General features: G+C 39.9%; 1 protein-coding gene across 1 annotated transcript in view; it reads right to left on the reverse strand.

The window, feature by feature from the left end:
* LOC117386692 (uncharacterized) overlaps positions 1-21,937 on the reverse strand; it is a 43,946-nt gene extending 22,009 nt beyond the window's left edge. Inside the window, exons 1-13 of the mRNA XM_055229240.1 lie at positions 21,810-21,937; positions 19,620-19,640; positions 17,199-17,373; positions 14,942-15,207; positions 14,492-14,634; positions 12,612-13,035; positions 9,695-9,772; positions 9,335-9,349; positions 5,057-5,233; positions 4,543-4,800; positions 2,886-3,028; positions 1,731-2,111; positions 1,203-1,266 (exon numbers count right to left, since the gene is read on the reverse strand). Coding sequence (XP_055085215.1) covers positions 1,203-1,266; positions 1,731-2,111; positions 2,886-3,028; positions 4,543-4,800; positions 5,057-5,233; positions 9,335-9,349; positions 9,695-9,772; positions 12,612-13,035; positions 14,492-14,634; positions 14,942-15,207; positions 17,199-17,373; positions 19,620-19,640; positions 21,810-21,867 — 2,203 coding nt within the window. The 5' untranslated portion in view covers positions 21,868-21,937. The remainder of the gene's footprint in view (positions 1-1,202; positions 1,267-1,730; positions 2,112-2,885; positions 3,029-4,542; positions 4,801-5,056; positions 5,234-9,334; positions 9,350-9,694; positions 9,773-12,611; positions 13,036-14,491; positions 14,635-14,941; positions 15,208-17,198; positions 17,374-19,619; positions 19,641-21,809) is intronic.
* Between the last annotated feature and the right edge of the window lie 2,092 nt (positions 21,938-24,029).

The raw sequence follows: 24,029 nt of genomic DNA on the forward strand, positions 1-24,029 counted from the left end.
AGAGAAAAAAAAACAACAACAACATAAATTCATAAAAATACCCAAATAGTGAGCAAGATAAATGTGCAAATATATAAAAAATGTAATTTCACTATACAGGAGCCCTATGCACCTTTGTTCAAAACTAAATCAAATACATAATGTCTTACTAATAATAAAAAAAGTCTGTACCTTTTAGCAGGAAAATGATCAAAAAAACAAACAGTGACGAGCGCTGGTCCTGGTCCATTGTGGCTCTGCTCTGTCCTACACAGAACATTCAAAAATAAAGTTAAACCAAGTGAACAGCTCCACCCTGCTCCTCCCGGGGTTTCTCATACAGCGCAGGTATTGTCTGCTCAGGACGCAGTGGAATCTGACACCACTGTTTTCCAGAAAAACATTTGAGAAAAATATGGACAATAATAATAAGACCACAAGGGAAAATGATGACTGAAACTTGTACCTGCTGCACTTGAGTTTACTTCAAACATTCTTTTATTTTGTATTTCATGCAGTAGATTTCAAATACATTTTATCTGACACAAAGCTGTAGTATTAAACATCTCTGACATATCCACACTTCTCCAGTACTGTTTACAAACATGTGAGTCTGGTCACCAGTGAATCTCCCAGGATTCCAATGGGCATGATTGACAGGTGACATGGACAATGAGAATCAACGAGTGAAGCGATAAACTCTGTTAATCAGAGGTTTGAGAAATGTAATTTTACTCAAAATGATGAGTGACCAATGAGCTCCTTCATTTCACATATGACACTGAAATAAACAAATCTGATTGGACGATCATTTTTGGTTCTGGCAAATCCAGACTGACATACAGAGAGATATCAGTCTGGATTTACCAGACAATGGAGCTAGTAGTGATGGGTGATACCAGTGCTTTTAGTTTCAGTCCTGTACCGACTAATGCAGGACTAATGCGGCTCAGAGAAGTACAAATACAAGACTCTCAGACCAGAACATGATTTCTGGATAGAAGTGTCTCCATTTTAAAAACAGGCCAGATGACGACCTTTGAGAAAGGACTTTATGATAAAGTCTAAAAGTCTAAAGTCTAAGTCTGCTGGTTGTTGCTTGTTATAGCTTTGCCTGGAATATTCCATAGTATGGCATTATATATGACATATATGACTATCTACAGTTATTTTTCTCACTAAAAGTATCGTTCTGTGAGTGGGCTCACATCCACAGATCTGACCTGTAGCTTGTCTTAGTGGCGTCATCTGTTTGTCTCCGTGGAGATAGGCAAGTTCAAAGCCATACTGTGGAACACTGGAAATTTCTAGGCAAAACAATAGGATCTCCATAGAGACAAGCAGGAGCTCCAGGAAAATTACAACTTTTAAGCCCGTGTACCAGATTTTTTCCCCATATATTTGAGCAAAATGTGTCTTGCCAGTGCTGATATATTGTATGAGCAGCTCTCAAGGTCAAAATGAAACTGCTATGTAAGTAAAATATGCTCGATTTAAAGAGTTTTATCATCCTAACATCAGGAAGGGTGTGGTTAAAGTGCTAGTTGGTGTTAGTTTTATTGTCATGGCAAAACTCTGCTCTGGCCTATGAAAGTTGAGAGAAGCACTTATAAAGTCTTCATCATGAATAATAATAGGCCTCAGAGCATAAGGTGAGTCACTTTGAACCACTACAAACAGTCTGACATGAACTAGTTCTATATTTCACATTTTTAAAACAGTAAAAATGAGGTACAGTGTCTTTAATCTGATATTAGTGTCATTCTGACACATGACACAATGGTCCACAGTGTGAGGAGTCGACTGCAGAGCCTCTGGGACCCACTGTCCAGCACAGACTCAGACTGATAATAATCATCTGACTCAGACTCAGACGAATCATCGTCTAAGGTCGTCGTCATCTTCTTTTGACAGACGTATTCCTCATCATAGTCTCTATCCGGAGGGGCAAACAGCACGAAGCTGGGCTCGCTGGATGAGCCCACCATGAGGCTGATCCACTTCTGGTACTCAGGCACCAGGGCATACGCACCCGGGAGGTTTGCATGTGCACAGCCCTGACCGAAGCTCACCACGCCCACCTGCACCCAGATCGAGTTTAACTGGACAATCAGAGGACCGCCCGAGTCACCCTGAGAGAGAAAGAGAGGGGGAGAAAGAGAGAGGGGGAACGAGAGAGAGAGGTCAGGGCTGTGAGCAAAATAATCAATATGTACATACCTTGAATCCAATATATTAACGTTAAAGGAACTTCATATAACCTATGCTCTTATAGTTTTAAAAAAGGCACTACAACCACAACAACCACAACTGAACCTGGGCTGCCAAAGCCTTAAGTCTCTTTCTCAGTTTATGGACAGGCCTCATGTGAAAGCTCTGAACCTCCAGAATTCACTGTGGCTGATGACGGGCTGCAGGGGCTGGGCTTTAGATAGGGTCCTTTATCTGAGGGCAAAGGTCATGTTCATGGAATATTTCAAATAAAAATCTTACATACATTTCCTTTCCTTTAAGTAGTTTTGACTCGTTAAGGAAGACATTATACTTTACTTTTATCTGCTATATAGTTTTAATCTGTGACACCCGAGGATTGATCTAAAACAAGTTACATAGTTTAAAGTATGCTGCTAGAAAAGTACTCTGAAAAATACAATTTCTTTAAAAAGTTACTGAAGTAAATGTAACTGAGTAAATGTAACTGAGTAAATGTAACTGAGTACTTCCCACCTGTATTGTTTTTTGTTTGAATTCCTGTCCAGGTAATCACTGTAAATGAGAATGTGACCTACACGGTGCGTGGTGCATGTGTGGATAGGGTGAGTGTGGCATTTTGTACCAGGCATTTTACCAGGATCTATGTGTGATTTGAATTTGATTTAATTTCCTGTGGGATCATGAGGACTCACTGAACAGCTGTCTCGTCCTCCCTCTTTGAAACCAGCGCAGATGGTCTTGTCTGGGATGGAAATTTCATTCAGGCACCTGCACTCGTTTAACCCCACGATGGGAAGCTCCACCTCCTGCAGTGTGTCCGCAACATCTTCTGCTTCTTCACACAGATACAATACAGAGGTCAGAGGTCAGTGTCTCTCCTTCCATATTCACTATAGACTGTATAAAGAGGTGAACTGAGTGTAACGTCACCCATAGCGTTTGGCTCCAGTCAAATGAAGCTCATAGAGGCTAGTGGCTACAGGGGTGAGTTTGGGGCCAAGTTCCATATTTGGAACTCTGACCCCAAGTATCATAGCAACCATCGAGCCAATCCTGAGCAAGCCTGTTGACATTAACACTCCTTTTTGCCTGCATCGCTGGTTTGGCAGGGAGTAGATGCTTAGCAATGCTGAAATAAAGTGCTTGATTTGTCTGTTATTAATATTCATATCTGTTCATATATTTCACAATAGTGAAATAAGAACACCAGGATTATGCAGAGTAGGTCAATACGAATGTCCATCCATCCATTTTCTTCCACTTATCTAGGGCCGGGTCACAGGGGCATAAGTCTAAGCAGGGACGCCCAGACTTCCCACACCCCAGACACGTCCTCCAGCTCCTCCGGGGGGACCGCAAGATGTTCCCAGGCCACACGAGAGACATAGTCCCTCCAGTGTTTCCTGGGTCTTCCCTGAGCCTCCTCCAAGTGGGACATGTCTGAAACACCTCCTTCGGAGGCGTCTGGGAGGCATCCTGAGCAGATGCCTGAGCCACCTCAGCTGGCTCCTCTCGACGTCGAGGAGCAGCGGCTCTACCCCGAGCTCCTCCTGTGTGACTAACCTCCTCACCCTATCTCTAACGGAGCACCTACCCACCCTGTAGAGGAAACCCATTTCAGCTGCCCGTATCCACAATCTTGTCCTTTTGGTCATTACCCAGAGCTCATGACCATAGGTGAGGGGAGGAACAGAGATTGAGCTGTAAATCGAAAGATTTGCCTTTCGACTCAGCTCTTTCTTTCCCACAAGACCATTACAGCGACCACATCACAGATGTGCACAGCAATGATCCGCCTGCCAATGTCACGCTCCATTAATACAAACATTTTAAGGCCAAAATGACGAGCAGCAGTTACAGATAGACGGGCAATAGTTTTTCAATACAAAGTGAACTAGAGCCAGGGGCAAAGGATCTGGAAGTGCTGCACCCATAATCATATTCATATATATATATATATATATATATATATATATATATATATATATATATATATATATATATATATATATATATATATATATATATATATATATATATATATATATATATATATATATATATATATATATATATATATATATATATGGCCTCCCTTTGCCCGTCGTTATGACAGTATATAAGTTCCACAGTGAGGCATTAAATCTAGCTATCTTGCATTTATTCAATTACAGGTGTATTTATTGAAAAAACAAAAGAAACAAACATAATGGACTCACCTGGCTGTCTACTTGCTTAATGCCCTACTGTGGAACATTCTTGGCATTGCAATGACATCTCAAAAATATCATAAAAACATCATAAAAATAAGATTTTATGACTTATAATATATTGAAGCGCTTTACTCACCCTCATCCATCACTCCCCAGCCTGCGACCCAGGAGGAGAAGCCTGAGGGGAAGGTGCTGCCCTGCGCCGCCAGGCACATGGGCTGGATGTGGGGCATGAAGTGCACCGGAGCTGAGAGACGCAGGAGGCAGATGTCGTTCTCCATCTTCCCTGTGGTGTTGTATTCCGGGTGGCACCGCGTCTCCCACACGTGCCTGGTTTCTGTTGGTGACAGGTCCTCGTCTGAGTGATGCCCCAAGTACACCACCGTGGTGTTATCTGTGTTTAGAGACAGGTGAGGGATAGAGCCGTTAGACTAGATTACAGACACACACAGAAATGTTTGGAACTATTGAACTTCCTATGGAGTCCAGAGACCTGAAGATATCATCTAACTGTGGTCATGAAACAACAGCGCGTTTCATCACAGTTTTCAGCCTGGTTTGACCTCCACGTCTTATTTGAGCTGGGCTCTCTCCTCCCTCTCCCTCCCTCTCCCTCCCTCCCTCGCTCTCCTCCCTCTCTCCTCTCTCACCTTCAGGGATCATGCAGTGTGCGGCGGTCAGCACCCACTCATCGGTGATCAGGGTGCCTCCACAGAAGTGGTTGTGGTATTTCTCGCTGGTACTGAGGCTCACGATCCAGGGCCAGGACCCAGGAGCCGCATCGATTCCGCCCACGATCCGGGGACGCAGGAACGGCTGTCCGCACGCTGCTAAAACACAACATACAAGACTGCATATGGGAGACAGATGTTTCATCAGACCCAACCCCATAAGAAGCAGCTTCATCAGTTTCACTCTGAAACTCCTCCCTTTGGGGTTGGACTTAGTATCTCCAGAGGAGGATAAAGTCCCAGTGGTTCAAGCCCGTTCCATCCACTTGGCTCTGTGCACAGTAATTCTCAGAAACCTCTCTGTTTGCATCACTACTTCCTGTAAGTGGACAGGGAGGTGTGGGTGGGTTAGAGGTCAGGGGTCAGAGGTTAGGGGGATAGGCTCAGGCAGTGGACAGGGAGCTGCAGGTGGATGTCACTGGTGACATCTTAAAAACTACATAAATAAAATGCACTAAAAAACACTTCACTGGAGGACACTGTGTTGAGAGTCTCAATGCTAATGCTAATGCTAATTTTGAGGCATAATAAATATTAGAACAACAAACTGAAGTATTCTACATTTAAAAATAATTAATTGGTCTTTATTTTAATTAATTTGAATTATAATAGGTAGTTTATTTAATTTTTTTGTGATTTTAATATAAGTGACTGTTAGCTTTGACACACAGTGAGTTCAACATCAACAGCTCAGCACACGTGAATATGTGCACACATGAACATGTGCACACATGAACATGTGCACACATGAACATGTGCACACATGAACATGTGCACACATGAACATGTGCACACATGAACATGTGCACACATGAACATGTGCACACATGAAGAACAAGTGCACACATGAACATGTGCACACATGAACATGTGCAGTCATTGTGACAGTTGACCTAAAGTGTGTATTTGCAGTGTGCTCCTGTCTGCTCTGGGCTGAGGTGCTACAGAGGTTGACACAGGTCAAAGTTACAACTAAATATTTTAGCTAATTGTGACGTAAAGTACATTTGTTTAAACGGGGCTGGCTGTTTAGTTTCTGGTTGTCATTAAACGGTGGCTAAAGCTGCTGTTGTTTAGTCATATTACTTTTGCAGTTTTGTTATGTTTTATTTTGTTTTCCATTACATTATTTTTGGTTTATGTATAATTTGTAAACAGATTTTAACCAACTGGCTCATATAATTAACCTTCTTGTCTTTTTGTTTCAGTAACGCTGGGTGCCCCCTGGTGGTTGGGTGAGGCACCTCTGCGTGTGATTTAATGCACTGGGATTATAAGTTTAGTGTTTGCACTTCTCATCTCGATGGTCTCCTCACCACTGGGGGCCCCAGCCTGTTTTGTTTTTTGGTAATCTTAACTTTGCTCATTTTTAATTCTTAGGGCTACTTTAGAAAGTAATTCAACTTTTAGCTTTTTGTAATAAAATTCAAATTTTCTACCTTTTTAACTTTTACTTAAATTTAGTTATAATAAATATAAATTTAGTTATAATAAAAATACCTTTAGTTGTTTTAACTTTAAACAATAGATGTTTCCAGTTTCAGTGTAGTTAGCTCCTCCTTCAGCAGTGAATCTGACCAGAACTGAAGAAGTGGTTTGGATGAGCAACCAAACATTTCAGTCCTACACTTTTCTTATCCAGTTGACACATTTGAAGTTTTCCTTTACTATGGAAGAGAGCGTCACCAGTGGTAGCACACTTTGTTGGTTTCTGTTGCATTTTCTTTAGCATTTTGAACTTAAAGGACCCACATTACGCCATTTTCTGATCTATGTTATAACAGACCTGTAGTTTCACTTACACAAACCCTGCATATTTAGGCTGAGTTCTTCTCTCAGACTGAAAACTCTCTGTTCCACCTTGTGATGTCATCATGTGGTAATACAGGAAGTGCTCCACTGTGTTTTTAAAATTCACACACCTTCACTTGACTCATTTGGATAATTTCATCTCTGGAATTGCTAATCTGTACAGAACTAAAGGTAAAAGGAGCTGTTAACTTGAACTACCACTTACCACTTCATGACATCACAAGGTGGAACAGAGCATTTTGAGCTTTGGAGATGTAGACAGACTAATAAAGTGTTACTCAAACATGTGTAAATGAAACAAAATACAGCTCCAGGTAACAACATAACATGGCTTAACGCTCACATGTCAATTTTGTGTAATATGAGATCTTTAAAATACGAGATCTTTAAAAAGTAAAGTAACAAAACAAAATGAAAACATGCCTCAAATTATTTGCACTACTCCACTGCTGTTTCAGCCGATGTCGAAATCATGCTGGACTTCCCGTAACGTACACATCAGGAACTCATCAGAATGTAATAAACAGGAACATTTCAGAATCAGCCTGGGATTCTGCACAATCTCCTTTTCAGAGGAACAATGTTTGTCTTATTGACACACTCGTAGTTGTACTTAGAGCAGTGGTGGAACGTAACAAAGTACAAGTAATAAAGTACTGTACTTACCAGTAAGTAAAATTTATGCATCTGTACTTTACTTAAGTACCTTTTACAATGGACACTTTTTCTCTCACTTCACTACATTTGAGAGCAGTATCTGTATTTTCTACTACACCACATATTTGAACAGGACTGAAAAGTAAAAGTATTTTTGTTATGGTTTGAGACTTGCTGAAAATGCTGAGGATTATTTTTAGCACATTTAATTTGAGTCAATGTTAAAACTAAACTTTGAACAAACTAAATACACAAAAAAAATACACAGAAATTGATCAAATCATTTAAAATCAGCTCAATTCTTTATCAAAATCATTACATTTGATGCTTTAATACTTCTAATACTTTTAAATCTCTGCAAAATACTTTAAACAGTTTTTTTTTTTCATGTGATACTAGTACTATTTTGCTCTGGTATCAGGTACTTTTACAGTAACAAAACTGAGTTCTCATTTTAGATCAACATTGTGATTTAAAATGCCCAAAATGTAACATAATAATGAATGCAACAGAATAGAAGTGTGTCCAGATAAAAGCACGTGTTCTTCAGGTCCATGTTTGTCTTTAGTCCTGGTTTAGTCCTGATGGTTTGTAATGTACTTCTGATTAACTAGACCTGGTTTAGTGCTCACCCAATCCTGGTTTAGTTCTGGTTTAGTCCTGGTTTAGTTCTTGTTAATCCTTATTTAATCTTAGTTTACTCTTGGTCCAGTCCTGGTTTAGTCTTTGTTTAGTCCTGGTTTAGTTCAGGTTTAGTTTTTGTTTAGTCCTGGTTTACTCTTGGTTCAGACCTGGTTTAGTCCTGGTTTAGTCCTGGTTCAGACCTGGTTTAGTCCTGGTTTAGTCTTAGTTTACTCTTGGTTTAGTCTTGGTTCAATCCTGGTTTAGTCCTGGTTTAGTCCTAGTTTAATCTTACTTCAGTCCTGGTTCAGTCCTGGTTCAGTCCTGGTTTAGTCCCAGTTTAGTCCTGTTTTACACCTTGAGGTCCACACAGGAGTATAAGTGGTAAAAGTGTCCCCTCCCTCTCAGTGTAACCTGATGATCGTAGATAACACTGTAGTAAATGTGGGACATGTTTTCATTATGTTTTTTCATTCTGTCAGGTTTGGCAGAATTATCATAAACAAAAGCCTGACATGTTTCTTTCTCCTATTGTTTATCTCTCACACACAATCTACTGATCCAATGTGGTTCATCTGGTTTTACGATAATGACGTTTTTCTAGATTCTTTTCTCAGACCGAGGTTCAAACAGCACTGTCTTCTTACCTCCGTCTGCAGCCCGACTTCTTCAGGACAGTACTCCAGGTGTGTGAGAGGCAAAAGGCCCCCTCGTCCAGGTTTAAAGTCCTTAGTTTGTCCTGGTTTAGACTTGGATCAGAACTGGTTTCGTCCAGGTTTAGAACTGGTTTTCTCCTGGTTTAGACCTGGTTTTGTTCTGGTTTAGACCTGGATCAGAACTGGTTTTGTCATGGTTTAGACCTGGTTTTGTCCTGGTTTATACGTGTGCTTCTCATAAACGTTCACTCAAACACTTAAGTGCACATGTATTGCACTGAAGTCAACGTGAAATTTAAGAGTTTCCAAAAAAATATGTTTGTAAAATTAGAACAATATCCACATTTGAATAACATGCAGTTTTACCTTCAATTTTAAAATGCATAACTTTGAAAATAAACCTGAAAGTCACATACAGTCCTATGATATCATTAATGTGAATGGAGCTCACCTTGTGCATGAGAACCTGAAAGAAAACAGACGCAATATTAATACTAATGAATTAAATAGAAATAATCATAGAGGATATAAAGAGCTGTGTTTATTACTGCTTCAGCACTCACGGACTAAAGTAAAGTACCATGTTACCATAGCAATTAACAATTCAAAGCACAATATTCTGTCCTTTTAAAAAGACAGACGGACTATAAACAATACCCTGAAGAACATATACATCCTGACAGTGGAGTTACTCAGTACTCTTGAGTAATTCCCTGACTCACTACCTTTACTTTTCCTACTGCTCTTACTTCAGTACTTCACTCCACCAGCCTACACATGAAAAAGTAGAAATATTGAACTTTTTCCTCACCGTAAAGAGCCGAAAGAACCAGAGCGAAGCCCAGGAGCAGATGGGAGCAGGACATATTGGTCTGACTGTAAACCGCTGCTGTCAAAGTGGTTGTATTTGTAGGACTCCACCCACCAGAGCTTTAACTTGTAACTTTCCCCAGAGGTTTCACTATATTAAGAGCACATACCTCATGTTTCTCTTTGCTCTGGACCAAAACATGTTTTTTCTAGGCTTTGGATCAATAAAAATACTTTTCAGTTATAGGTTTTTGCAAAATTTTAGATGATGCTGGTGGGAGGCACTGCTCTGTCTGAACCTCAGCCAGTACTATACATGATGTCATAGTGTCGAATGAGGACAGGGGTTAGTATTTGCCCTGATATCTGTGTATTTTTGATACAGAGGGTTATCAGTCTGGTCCCCACTTCCTCTCTCGCGCCAGAACCGACTGACATTATAACCGACATTTTTTGAAGTACCATAATTTCCTCCACAAACAGCACAATCTCCTGTCTTATTCTGCATAAAAAAACAGCAGAAGAAGTACTTCATTTTGTTAAAAGTACAGATACCGCAGCAAAAAAGAATACTCAAGTAAGAGAAAAAAAATCTAGAGTAAAAAAGAGTAAAAAGTAAAGATTTTGTGGTCTTATAAAGCTTCAAATATAATGATTTTGATAAATATTTGTGCTGAATTTTGCTCAAAAGAAACAACTGAATATATTTTTTTATTTTTTTATTTGTATATTTTTTGCTTTAATTGTGAACATGTTAAAAATAAACCCTCAGCCTTTTCTGCAGGTCTCAAACAATAATACAAATACTTTTACTTTTCAGTCTTGTTAAAAAATGTAGTGGAGTAGAAAGTACAGATACTGCTCTCAAATGTAGTGAAGTAAAAATGAAGTATTCACTTGTACCACTTAAAAATGACTACTTCATTACTTTTCAACACTGATAAAAACTGAGAACCCTTTAGTTTAGATTTGTACAAACACGTTCTGACTTCTGATTTTTGTATTAGTTTCTCAAAATGCAAACTTTGAACAAAATCCCATTGTTAAAACATAAATCGCCAATCAAATTTTTCCCCCAGTTCAGACCAAGTTTAGAATCTTGTGATGAATAATTTATTATATTATTTTCAATATAAATGTATTGGCTCATGGGGGCCCCCTGGTGGCCTCGGGGCCCAAAGCAGCTGCTCAGTCTGCTTATACGCTGGACCGGCCCTGAACGCAAACAATGAGGAGGCTATGGAGTCGTCTTTGTAGATTTTTTTTTATTATTTTCATCATAAACTAAAATACACTCACAGTTAAATATAAGACAGAAAGTGTGTCGTCTGTGCAGCTCTGCTTTAATGTGACGCCTCGTTAAAAACACGTACGGTCGTGACAACAATGCCATTAATAACACAAAGAAAACAGAACGAAAATAAACCAAGGAGTCAGTGCTTAAAACCACAGTACGTAACATTTTTATTGCACTTAAAACAAACAAAATCACGCGTCCTCACCGTAGACTGTATAAAGAAGTGGACTAAGTGAGTGTGACGTCATCCACAGCGTTTACAGACAAATGAAGCTCATCGAGTCTAGCGCAGGTATAGGAGTCGATATGGAGCAGAGTTACATGTTTGGAATTCCCACCGCGAGTATCATAGCAACCAAAGAGCCAACCCGGAGCGAGGCATTCCCCCTGCACCGCCGGTTCAGCAGGGAGCACGCACCTAATTTACAATTCTCTGTCAAACCTGTTGCTAACGCTAATGGGGGCGTCTGATTGGTCTGTTATTGATGTTCATATCGTGAGTTACGGACACAATAGCGAAAAAAACTAAAACAAAACAGGATCACGTAGAGCGGGTTAATACGAACGAACGAAAAGAGCCCGTGAGCACTTTTTATTTGGAACATGGCGGCTAGCAGGTTAGCTATGTCCATTTACATATACAGTGGTCCCTCGTTTATCGCGGGGGTTTTGTTCTAAAAATAACCCGCAACAGAAGAAATCCGAAGTATCAGCTTTACTTTTTACAATTATTCTATATGTTTTTGCAGCTGTAAAACCCCTCACCACACACTTTAAACACTATTATGCACTAAAGAAATCTGCAAGACCACGAAAGTCTATGGTCTTTACTTTGAGTGGGCTTGCATCTCCACAAACCTGACTCGTATTTGGCCTGGAGGTGGGCTTCTCACTTGTTTCCATGGAAATGTTGCTCCTTTGGCTATAATCACAGCATGGAATAAAACTTCTATATACCTTCTTGTATCTGTCTCCGTGGCGCATTTCCATGGTTTTAACTACATGGAAACGCGCAGGTGACGTGCCGCCTCCAGAAAGTGACGTACTGTGTCTTTAAATTTAAATTCATCTGATTTCTGTAAGTTCTGCAATACAACCCATCCTGCGTTGAGTTACCGAATCAGCGGATTATTCTACTTATCTGATTTGAATTTAAATATATACTCCTCTTTTCATAGTTTGAAAATCAGGTTTCACAGTTTTTTTTTTAAAACTCCACACTATCTCAGAGGTAGTAGTAGTAGTAGTACTAGAAGTAGTAGTAGTGCCTGAGTAGCAGCAATAGTTTGACTTAGTAGTAGTAGTAATAGTTTTAGTAGTAGTAGCAGTAATAGTAGTGCCATAGTTGTAGCAGTAGTTTGCAGTAGTAGTAGTAGTAGTGCCATTGCAGTAGATGTAGAAGTAGTAGTAGTAGTATTCTTGTATTCTATGTAGTAATAGAACCTCTAGCCCAATGCGAAAAGTGACAAGGCTAAACCGCACAAGTAGAGCACCTGACTCAACATAATGTTTTCCCCATTGCCAAATACACTTTTATCGTCATCTGTAGTACTTTCTGTGGTAAAAGTAGTAAAAGGTGTAGTATTAGTAGTAGTATATGTAATATTAGGAGGAGGAGGATAAGTAGTAGTGGTAGTAGTATGTGTAATATTAGGAGGAGGAGGATAAGTAGTATTGGTAGTAGTATATGTAATATTAGGAGGAGGAGGAGGAAGAGTAGTAGTAGTGGTAGTAGTATATGTAATATTAGGAAGAGGAGGAGTAGTAATTTGAGTAGTTGTATTAGTAGCAGCAACAGTAGTAGTAGCAGGAGCAGGTGTAGTACAGGTAAAGCTTTTGTCTGGATCTTCTCCCGTTGCCTTGACGCTGACGAAGCCGGGCGTGTTGCCGGAGGTCGTCTCATTCTTGACCCATTCTTCGTACAGAGACACTTCGCTGTAGACGCCCGGACTCTTAGCGCGACCGCAGCCTTGGCCGATACTGACCACGCCCACCTGCACCCAGCGCGTGCCCTCTTTGACCACCAGGGGGCCTCCCGAGTCGCCCTGCACACACAAGCACAAAGTCATACATCCAGTGACACAGGGGTGAGTCAGGTAAAATATCTCTGTTTGTCATTTTAAAACTGCTAACCCTGTAGTTTAGAAGTGTACGAACATGTTCTGAAATGTCCCTGTGTGTCAGATGCCCTCCCTGTGTGTCAGATGCCCTCCCTGTGTTTCCTTGGGGCTTATTCTGTGTCTTATTCTACAAATATGTTCTGAAATGGTTGAGATTCTTGGATTAGCGTACAGTTCAGGTTTCATTTCTCCTCTCAGATGTTAATGCTCCTAGAAAGGTTTAAAATGGGAATGGGAACATAAATTGCAAATCGAACTTGCTTTTGTTGCTTTTGTTTTTTTGTTTTTTTAGGCATTCAGTTCCTTTTCCTTGTTCATATTTGCTCATTATGTTTCATGTGTGTCCCTGAATCTGTCCCTTTCCCCCATTAAATCCTGGCTGTATGAGCTCTTGCTGATGATTGGAGGAAGGTTTTCCAGCCTGGCCGATCCTGGGGCCCACCTCCTGCCGCCATTTGATAAGATTCAGGACACATGTTCGGGGCTGCTGGCCTGTGTGTGACCCGTCTGCCATTTTGTATGTGTATTGTGTCTCTTTTGTTACGTCACTAATGTGAAAGTGACTTCGTTTTGAAACACTTGACTGTGTACTGTTTAAGTATTTTAGATTACTTCCACAACCCTGTTCATTAAATTACTTCTTACTTTAACATTTTTCCATCCTGTTTTTTTGTTATTTCCCTGACCCTATATGAGCTGGATCGTAACACACACACACACACACACACATTGTTAACATTATAGTTGCTAGGTAACAGTTATAAAATTACCTCTATGTCACATTTGCCGCCCGTGTCCAACCAGAAGTCAAATTACAAACTTCACTGAATTAAGTTTGGTGAAAAAGTACTCTAACCAGTCACGTGTACTTCAAAATCACATACCCCCTGAGAATCCTAAAATGACTGCCCCTCTCTTGGTTGCCCCTGTCTCACCTGTCAGAACCCTTTGTCCATGTCTCACCTGTCATGCGTCCTTGCCCTCGTCTCACCTGTCAGACGCCCTTACCCTTGTCTCAACTGTTACACGCCCTCGCCCCGTCTCACCTGTCACACGCCCTCGCTCCCGTCTCACCTGTCACACGCCCTCGCCCCCGTCTCACCTGTCACACGCCCTCGCCCCCGTCTCACCTGTCACACGCCCTCGCCCCGTCTCACCTGTCACACGCCCTCGCCCCCGTCTCACCTGTCACTCGCCCTCGCCCCCGTCTCACCTGTCACACGCCCTCGCCCCCGTCTCACCTGTCACACGCCCTCGCCCCCGTCTCACCTGTCACACGCCCTCGCCCCCGTCTCACCTGTCACTCGCCCTCGCCCCCGTCTCACCTGTCACTCGCCCTCGCCCCCGTCTCACCTGTCACACGCCCTCGCCCCCGTCTCACCTGGCAGGTGTCTTTGCCCCCCTCCTGGAGCCCGGCGCACAGAGTGTCCGGTGGGAGGAAGAAGGGGATGGCACATTTACACTGGTTGTCTCCGATGATCGGGATACTGACTTCCCGCAGAGTATTTGGAAACGTGAAATTTCCTACAGACAGAAAGAAGAACATGGTTTAAAACACTTAAATACATCTCCAGAATCATGAATAACTGTCGCTTGTTTGTGAGAGCGAGACTTCTATCTATGATGTAACAATCCGGGGACATTTTAAATAATTCCAGGTTTGTTTCAAGCAACGTTATAGTAATGTTAAAAGCTAATTGTGTATCATATGTGTCTTTTAAAGGGACTGCATGTAACCTGTGCTCTTACAATTAAAAAAAAAAAGTTACTAGAATCTCATCTGAACCTGTGTTGCCAGATAGAGACGGTGTACGCTGCGCCGTGTACTCACCCTCCTGCGTGTATCCCCAGCCTGCGACCCACGCGCTGACCCCGGCGTGCACAGAGCTCCCCCCAGAGGCCAGGCACACGGGGTATATGTACTGGCTGAAAGGGACGGGGCTGTCCAGCTTCAGGAGGGCCATGTCGTATTCGTTAAACACGTCGTCGTACTGCGGGTGGCGCTTCATGGTGATCACTTTCCGCTCCACCTGGTTCGGGTTTGGGTCGTTGTAGTTGTGCCGACCCAAATACACATAGACAAGATCTCCGTCAGCTCTAAAGGCCAGAGGAGAGAGCAGGGACTGCGTTAGACTACATATTACATCAGCGATATTGTATAAAGCTGTAACATTTTCTCAGTTTAAAAAAAATATATATATTTAAATACATCAATATTCTTTGCCCTTTATTTGTCTAAATTCACAGTTAAAATATTTGCAGCAAAGATCCCAGATGTCACACTTCACTCACTTAGGATGGATTGTTAATGCCATGCAATGCTGGATTTTTTTTTTTTTTTTTTGTGTGTGTGTGTGTGTGTGTGAAAATGTAACAACGTTAAATAAACATTGAATTTTTACAATCTGAATTTTCATTTTGAATTTATGAAAAAAAAAAACCTTGATAATGTTTACTGCAAAAAACACTGAAATTCAAAGTAGATTTTCAAACTTGTGCCATTTTGTTAGTTACATTTGGTGTTTTTTTGGACGCAGTTTATTCTCCACAATCCAAATTCAAACATTATGGTAGATGCATTTTAAAGAGCCGAAATTACGCAAAATTGACTCGTGTGAGCTTTAAACCGTGTTATAATGTTGTTACCTCATCAAAAACAGACCTAGAGTCATGTTTTGTTTTATTCACACATGTTTAAGTGAACCTGTATTAGTCTGTACATCTCCAAACCTCAAAATGTTCTGTTCCACCTTGTGATGTCATGAAGTGCTAGTTTTCAAGTTAACAGCTACATTTTACCTTTAGCTGAATAAAGATGGGCAATTCCAGGGCTGAAATCATCCAAATTATTCTAGTGAAGGTGTATGGAGTTTAAAAACACAGAGGAGCACTTCCTGTATTACCACTTGATGACATCACAAGGTGGAACAGAGTATTTTCTGTGTAAGAGAAGAACTCTGGCCACACACTGCAGGATTTTTTAGTCTTAAACAGCTTTTAAATGTGCAACAAAAAGCACAGAGCACATTTGGCCCTGATGCTTTGTTTTAGAGCTGTTGCCGTGGTGATGTTGTTTTGGTTGTATGACCGGACATGGACTAAACCAGGACTAAACCAGGACTGATCCAGGACTGATCTAGGACTAAACCAGGACTAAACCAGGACTAAACAAGGACTAAACGTGGACTAAACCAGGACTAAACCAGGACTAAACCAGGACTAAACCAGGACTAAACCAGGACTAAACAAGGACTAAACCAGGACTACACCTGGACTAAACATGGACTAAACACGGACTATACATGGACTGAACCAGGACTAAACTCGGACTGAATCAGGACTAAACCAGGACTAAACCAGGACTAAACCAGGACTAAACCAGGACTGAACCAGGACTAAACCAGGACTAAACATGGACTAAGCCAGGACTGATCCAGGACTAAACCAGGACTAAACATGGACTACACCTGGACTAAACATGGACTAAACACGGACTATACATGGACTGAACCAGGACTAAACTCGGACTGAATCAGGACTAAACCAGGACTAAACCAGGACTAAACTAGGCCTAAACCTGGACTACACCTGGACTAAACATGGACTAAACACAGACTATACATGGACTAAACCAGGACTAAACATGCCTCTACTTTGTCCATGTTTAAATCCAGACAGTTCTATTTATCTGTACCTACGACTGAAAGGTTTTTATTCTGCCTCTTCTCTTTTAATGTTAATTTTATGATGATTATTTATGTTTAGCTTCATTTGTGTTGTGATTTTAACATCTTTCTTGTTGCGTAAAGGACTTTGAATGACTTTGTGTACAAATTGTGCTTTACAAATACACACAGGATTTGCGTGTTAAAAGCGTGTGAGAAATTATGATGAGAAAACAACATCATAACAGATCAGAAAATAACGTAAAATGAGAACTTAAACATTAAAATAGAAAACACTGCTCTTGTGGCGTGTGATTTTTCCATTTGGAATTAAAGAGGAATGAATGTGAACCAGCCACAGTTATTTTTAAACCAATATCCTGATCGGTGTGAAAGTATTTTAAGTATTCAGAATAAACTCACATTGCGTCTAAGCAGTGCGCGGCCGTCAGAACCCACTGCTCGTTGATGAGGGACCCTCCGCAGACGTGGTCCTTTCCTCTCTCTCCAGGTCTGATCGAGACTATCCAAGGCCAGGAACCGGGGGACGACTCCTGCCCCCCCACGATCCGAGTGTTTAGGGGGGCCTGACCGCACACTGGAACAGAACGCACGAGCTTAGGACCATAGACGGGATCGTAAAAGCGGGGGATGAGGGAGTGTGACGTCGCCCGTAGGCTAGCAGTTGTAACGGCTAATCTGCTATTTTGGAAATCCGAGTGTGAAACCAAAGAGCCAATCAGGAGCGAGGTTGTTGAACGTACACGCCCCTTTCTGCCTGCACCATTGGTTTCGCAGGGGGCGGGTGCTAAGCAATGAGGCTGTCAATCAAACCTGTTGCTAACTAGCGATGGGACAATAACAACAATGCAATAATATCGTTTAGCGTGGCATTTTATATAATCGTGATAATCGCCAACAAAGATAATCGCCATTTTATCACCAGAATGTGCCAAAAAAAACAAAAAAAAACATATCCACGGGCGAGTCAATGGGGGGGGGACAAACGGATCTATTGTCCCAGGTTTTAGGGGGCCCAGAATTGGACTTTCTTCCTTTTAATTTGCATTAGAAGGGGGCCCATGCGAAACGTCTTGCCCCGGGCCTCCAAATTTCAGTTGACGGCCCTGCTCGTCCAGAATATTCTCTATTTTTTTAACTGATAAAAAAGTACAATATTATAACGTTTTTTTAAACATTGAACTTATTCATAATTATTCATGTCCATAACATTTTAAACTGTCACCAACTTTAATAATTAGCATGTTATAATAGTTAATCGCAATTATTTTGGGCTTGATAATCGTGACATGCTAACGCTAGCGGGAACAATCTCAGGGAAAGCAGGCACCAGATTTGCCGGTTATTAATGTTCATATCTTGATTTAGGGAGAAAATTGTGTAATAATCACGTAGCGCGGGTTAATACGAACATTTTAAGACCAAAATGACGAGCGTGACAGCAGCAGTTGCAGAGAGACGAGATTTTCAATAGAAAGTGAAGTGCAACCACAGCTCAAAGGAACCACTTTGCGCCCACGCTCACTTCCTGTTTGGAACGCGGCGGCTAACGCGTAGTCTGTGGTCCACACACCCTGCAAGAGAATACACAAAAACTGACATAGCAATAAAGGGAGGTTCTTAATCTCAGCGGGACTGTGGTTATGTAAAAGTCAATGAAAAATAAATATATCGCAACAACACAAACTTCTACGTTGTTTTTGCAAAGTTAAATGGACAAAAAGGCAGTTTCTATTCATGATTTTCCTTATTGAAACCTACATTACACTTGAGTTTGAGTTAGTTTTGTTTTTAAGCTTCTATTTTGACCCAGTTTGACTAGTAAATGGAGACATGTGAATTTTTGTTTTAATTGAACTGAACGTATTGTGGCAAAAAGTATGTTAAAATACTGCAAAATGTCAAATATCGCATCTTTTTCTGATCTCATGCAGCCCTAGAAAGTCCAAGGCTTCAGAGGGACCTGGACGCACTGGAGCAAGAAGCAAATGGAACCTCAGAATGTGAAATATCCTGAGAGGAAGCACAACATGAACTGTGTGACATTTGTATCACGTTATATTTCTGCATTGGACCTGCCTGGTGAATCCAAAATGATCTGTTTGTGTTTTTTATTCAGAAAAATATCTGTCAGGTCAAGATTTCCTCAGTCTCAAGCCAGAGCCAAATATATTTACTTATTTGGCACATTTTGGTACATTGCACATTTTGCCATATTTTGGCATACTTTAACATATTTTGCACATTTTGGTATATTTTGGTATAATTTGCACATTTTGGCACATTTTCCAAATTTTGGCACATTTTGGAACATTTTGGCATATTTTGCACATTTTGGTATATTTTGGAACATTTTGGCATATTTTGCACATTTTGGTATATTTTGGAACATTTTGCACATTTCGGTATATTTTGGAACATTTTGCACATTTTGACATATTTTGCACATTTTGGTATATTTTGGAACATTTTGCACATTTTGACATATTTTGCACATTTTGGTATATTTTGGAACATTTTGCACATTTTGCACATTTTGACATATTTTGCACATTTTGGTATATTTTGGAACATTTTGCACATTTTGACATATTTTGCACATGTTGGTATATTTTGGAACATTTTGCACATTTCGGTATATTTTGGAACATTTTGCACATTTTGACATATTTTGCACATTTTGGTATATTTTGGAACATTTTGCACATTTTGCACATTTTGGCAAGTTTAAAGTTGTGTTGCATTTTGGCGAGTTCGAAAAGAATCGTGTGCAGGTAAAGCCCTTGGTGACTCACGATGTGAAGAATGCGCCTGTGTACTCACCCCACGACTGTGACCGACACCCTGAGACACACAAAAGAACACAACAGGTTGCAACAATTAGACGACACAAATCAGAAGCATTTAAGTGTGTCAGAGCCAACGTGTTCACATTCTATAAAAAGATCTGACCCAGATCATAGACGGATTATGAGAACTTTGATAACAAGAACAAAGAGCCTGTATCAGTGTTTTCTGATCTGTGTTTTCATGTTGTTTCCTCATCACATACATACCTGTTTTTTTCCATTCAGACAAACGCTGCATATTTAGGCTGAGTTCTTCTCTCAAATTGAAAAGATTATTTAAAATATATAAACAGGACTGAAAGGTTTTTATTCTGCGCTTTTTTCCCTATAATGTTAATTTTATGATGATTATTTGTGATTATTTATGTTTTGATTTGTTGTATTGTGGTTTTAATGTCTTTTTTAATTCCATAAATCACTTTGAAAAAAAAAAAAAAAGAAGAAAGAAAAAAAAAAGAATAATAACAAAAAAATAATAGAAATCATTGTTTGAGCCCTGTTACAAATTCTGGTCAAAATAAACACAAACGTGGCTGGTAATATTTGGAGATCATCATTAAATCTCTTTGTCTTTGAGGATTTTCAAGCTCATTTAAAATCTTCCTGGGTCCGTCAGATGCCCTCCCGTGCCGCTATATCCCTGTGTATCAGCTATGAAATGATTGACCTGATTAATGTTTTGATTCCTTTCTTTAGTGAAAATGATAAATGTATAAAAATAAGAATTAAAAGTTGAAACGAAAAGCGTGTTATAAGGACTGGCCACATTATGACTGAGATGGGATTAATTGCTTTGGGCTGTTTTGCTTCACAAAAATGGAAAGCATTTCAAAATCAAGCAAAACTGGAGACTTTGGTGCCACAAATGTAATAATCACAATTTAATAATAATCTAGTAACAAACTTTTACACTTTTACATGCACACACCTGCACCTGTTTTTAATGTTTTATATGGACTTATATGCTTTATTATTATTATTATTATTATTATTATTATTATTATTATTATTATTATTATTATTATTATTATTATTATTATTACTTTTTATTATTATTATTTCTTTTATTATTTTTATTTTTTTCTTTAGTACTTTTTTTAATATTTTTTTTTTGTCTTGTATTTTGAACAGGGCACCCATGGCTTCTTTTGTATAAATAAAGATAAAGAGAACATCCACATCAAAACTTAAAGACGTACTGTGAAACTTTCCTGGAGGGAGGGTCTGTCACCTGCTCGTCTCCTTTTATTGCCTCGATTGAAATGTTCCAGAGTACGACATTAATCTTATCTTTGTAGCATTTATTAAATTACAGCTATTTTAATGTGTAATCTGTGTCTCGTATCCATAGAGATAGATTATGTTTAATGCCATACTGTGATACATAACGGCAATAACATCCCCATGGAGACGCAGGGAGCAGACTGTTCACCAGAAAAGTTCCGTAGTGCATCTTAAAGCATTTTTTTGACTTGTCAGGAGATTTTCTTTTGACTTTTAAGAGTAAATTATCATGTAAAATGGACTTTTGTGAGATTTTAAGGAGGTTTAAATGTCATTACCTCATCAAAAACAGACCTGGAGTTGTGTTTCGTTCACACACGTTTGAGTAACACTTTATTATTAGTCTGCCTGAAGCGGTTGTTTTCAAATTGATGGCTACGTTTTACCTTTTCTCCAGTAGAGATTAGCAGTTCCAGGGCTGAAATTATCCAAATGACTCTAGTGAAGGTGTGTGAAGTATTACCACGTGACATCACAAGGTGGAACAGAGTGTTTTCTGTTTGAGTGAAGAACTCTAAAAGTGTGTTAAACACGTGAGAATGAAACAAAACACAACTCTAGGTATGTTTTTGATGAGGAAACATAGGAAACAATACAACACAGATCAGAAAATAGCGTAATATGGGCCCTTTGATAAAACAAAAAAATAAAATAAATAAAAAATTCATGGAGAGATAAATTTGCTGAAAAACTGAAAAATTCAACAAAGAAAAAATTCAAAAATATTGGCAAATTGAAATGAGTCTTTAATCAAAACTATTCGAGACAAATCGGTTTAAGTTTTTCAGTTTTTCCGGTGTATCTGATATCAAATGAACAAAATATTTAAATAAACATCCCACGTTTGAGATTTTAATGAAATAATCGTTACTGTTCTTACCCTTTGAGGTCAAAACGATGGCCAGTATTAGCCCGACGAAATCCCACCTCGAAGCCATTCTTGGTTGTGTTCAGTCGTTCAAGTTCCGTTCGATGTGTGACTTCTCTCTCCATCTCCATCCCATGTTTAATCCTCCAGAAAAAACTTCCTGGTGTCAGTAAACGCGTGGCTCACCTGTACCGAGAAGAGGCATGCGGTTTGACGTGTTCGACGGCTCATGCGCCTTTCAAAATGTTCTAACCTGTAATTTAGAACAGGAAAACCAGACTTTCACGTTTTGTCTCGAATCAAATCAAATCTGGACATGAGGGATGGTGGAGAAATATGACACTCGGTCTGGACAAATGTGTCTTGTTAATCTGCAGATCCCTCCTGTCCTTCTATATCCCTGTGTGTCAGATGCCCTCCCGTCTTCCTACAGCCCGATGTGTCAGATGCCTCGTGTCACAGTTTATGTAGAACAAGCGAGAGGAATTTTTCTGACATTATTGCAAGTTTCAGTAACAACTCTCATATCCTGTTTGCAATAGTAAACAGATTAACAAACCTTCCAGCTACATTGCCGTTGAACAAATTCCCACAGTCTAAATTCACTGAGTTTGCAGTGTTCTTTAAGGACAAAGTTCAGGGCATTAAAAATTCCACAATGCAAATAACAATCCTGCAGCCACTTAGAGCTGACTCACTCTGCACCTGTAACTGACAAAACTGTCCCAGAGATCGTCACCAGTTTGAGTTCATCTACATGCTGCCTCCATGTGTTACCCACTAAATTTCTATCCAAGTCTTTGCTCAACAGTTTACTATCACCACTCGCTTGTATAGTTAACATGTCGCTTCAATCTGCAACATTCTCAAGAGCTTTGAAAACTGCGGTTATCAAGACTCTCCTGAAGAATGCCACAGTACTGAACAATTACCGACCGATTTCAGATCTGCCGTTTTGAGGCAAAGTCCTTGAAAAACTAGTTTACCAACAGGTTATTAACTTTCTCCAAATGAACAACTCCTGTGATGTTTCCCAGTCAGGTTTTAGACCCACCACAGACTGAGACTGCTCTTATCAAGGCGACAAATGACATCCGCCTGAACACTGATGCAAAGTCTCAGTCTTGATCCTGTTAGATCTGAGTGTTTCCTTTGACACTGTGGATCATGGGATCCTCTTACAGAGACTAGAGGACTGGGAGGGCATCTGTGGTACAGCACTAAACTGGTTCAGGTCCTATCTAGAAAACAGGGAGTACTTTGTTGAAACTGGAAAATGTGTCTCAGATAAAATGTCCCTGACCTGTGGGGTTCCCCAGGGGTCAGTCCTGGGACCCTTGTTGTTCACGCATTCTGAATTACTTTTTTGTGGTGCATTACAAACAATCTTGCCTTAATCTCGTGCTCCTATATCCTTCTATCCCAGATGCCCTTCCATCCTCTTGATGACCCTGTGTGTCAGATGAGGATAACTCTGTTCACTATTTTATTAACAAACTGTAGTCATTTTTTGGAATATACAGACTCTAACAGACATGCCAAACACATTTAATAACAAAGATGAATGAAGACATACTTTGCTCAAAATGTACAAATCAATCAGGTACTGGCCCTTTAACGTAACAGAAACAGCTAACTCTGACTCAGTTTGGTGGGAAGTACTTGTGTTAAATATTTACCATAGTTTTACATCAGTTAAGTGACAGTTTCTGGGAAAAAGCTGAGTAAAAAGTACAAAAATCCAGGAAGTAGCATTCTAAAAAACAATGCCCCTGTCTATGTCATAAATTCAATCCAAAATGCACAAAGAAGACATTTTTCTGACAGTTTAAACCTTCATTTAACCAAATAAACATGTTGTCTTTTATTTTTATTTGTCCAAATCATATCTGTAGACATATTTTGGCTCTTGTTAACATTACAGTTGCTCGGTAACACACCTCTACATATGTCATATCTGCTGCCTCTGTCCAACCAGGAAGTCAAATCATAACCTTTAACATAACATAACATTTTTTTGTAAAATCTTAAATATAAAGATGTTAACTGTGTTTTAGAGGAGTGAGTAGTCCAGTGTTGATATTGCAGCACGTATAATCACATTTATTAATTTATCGAATACTCTTTCCTCATTCCTAATAGTCCAAACTGAACCTTAACTCTCACCGTTCTTTTCCTGACACTTTCTTGCTGTTGAGTAATTAAAATGCCTTTATTCCGGATTGTCGGCAT

This window comes from Periophthalmus magnuspinnatus, chromosome 18 (genome assembly GCF_009829125.3).
Source record: "Periophthalmus magnuspinnatus isolate fPerMag1 chromosome 18, fPerMag1.2.pri, whole genome shotgun sequence".
Taxonomy (NCBI): Eukaryota; Metazoa; Chordata; class Actinopteri; order Gobiiformes; family Gobiidae; genus Periophthalmus; species Periophthalmus magnuspinnatus.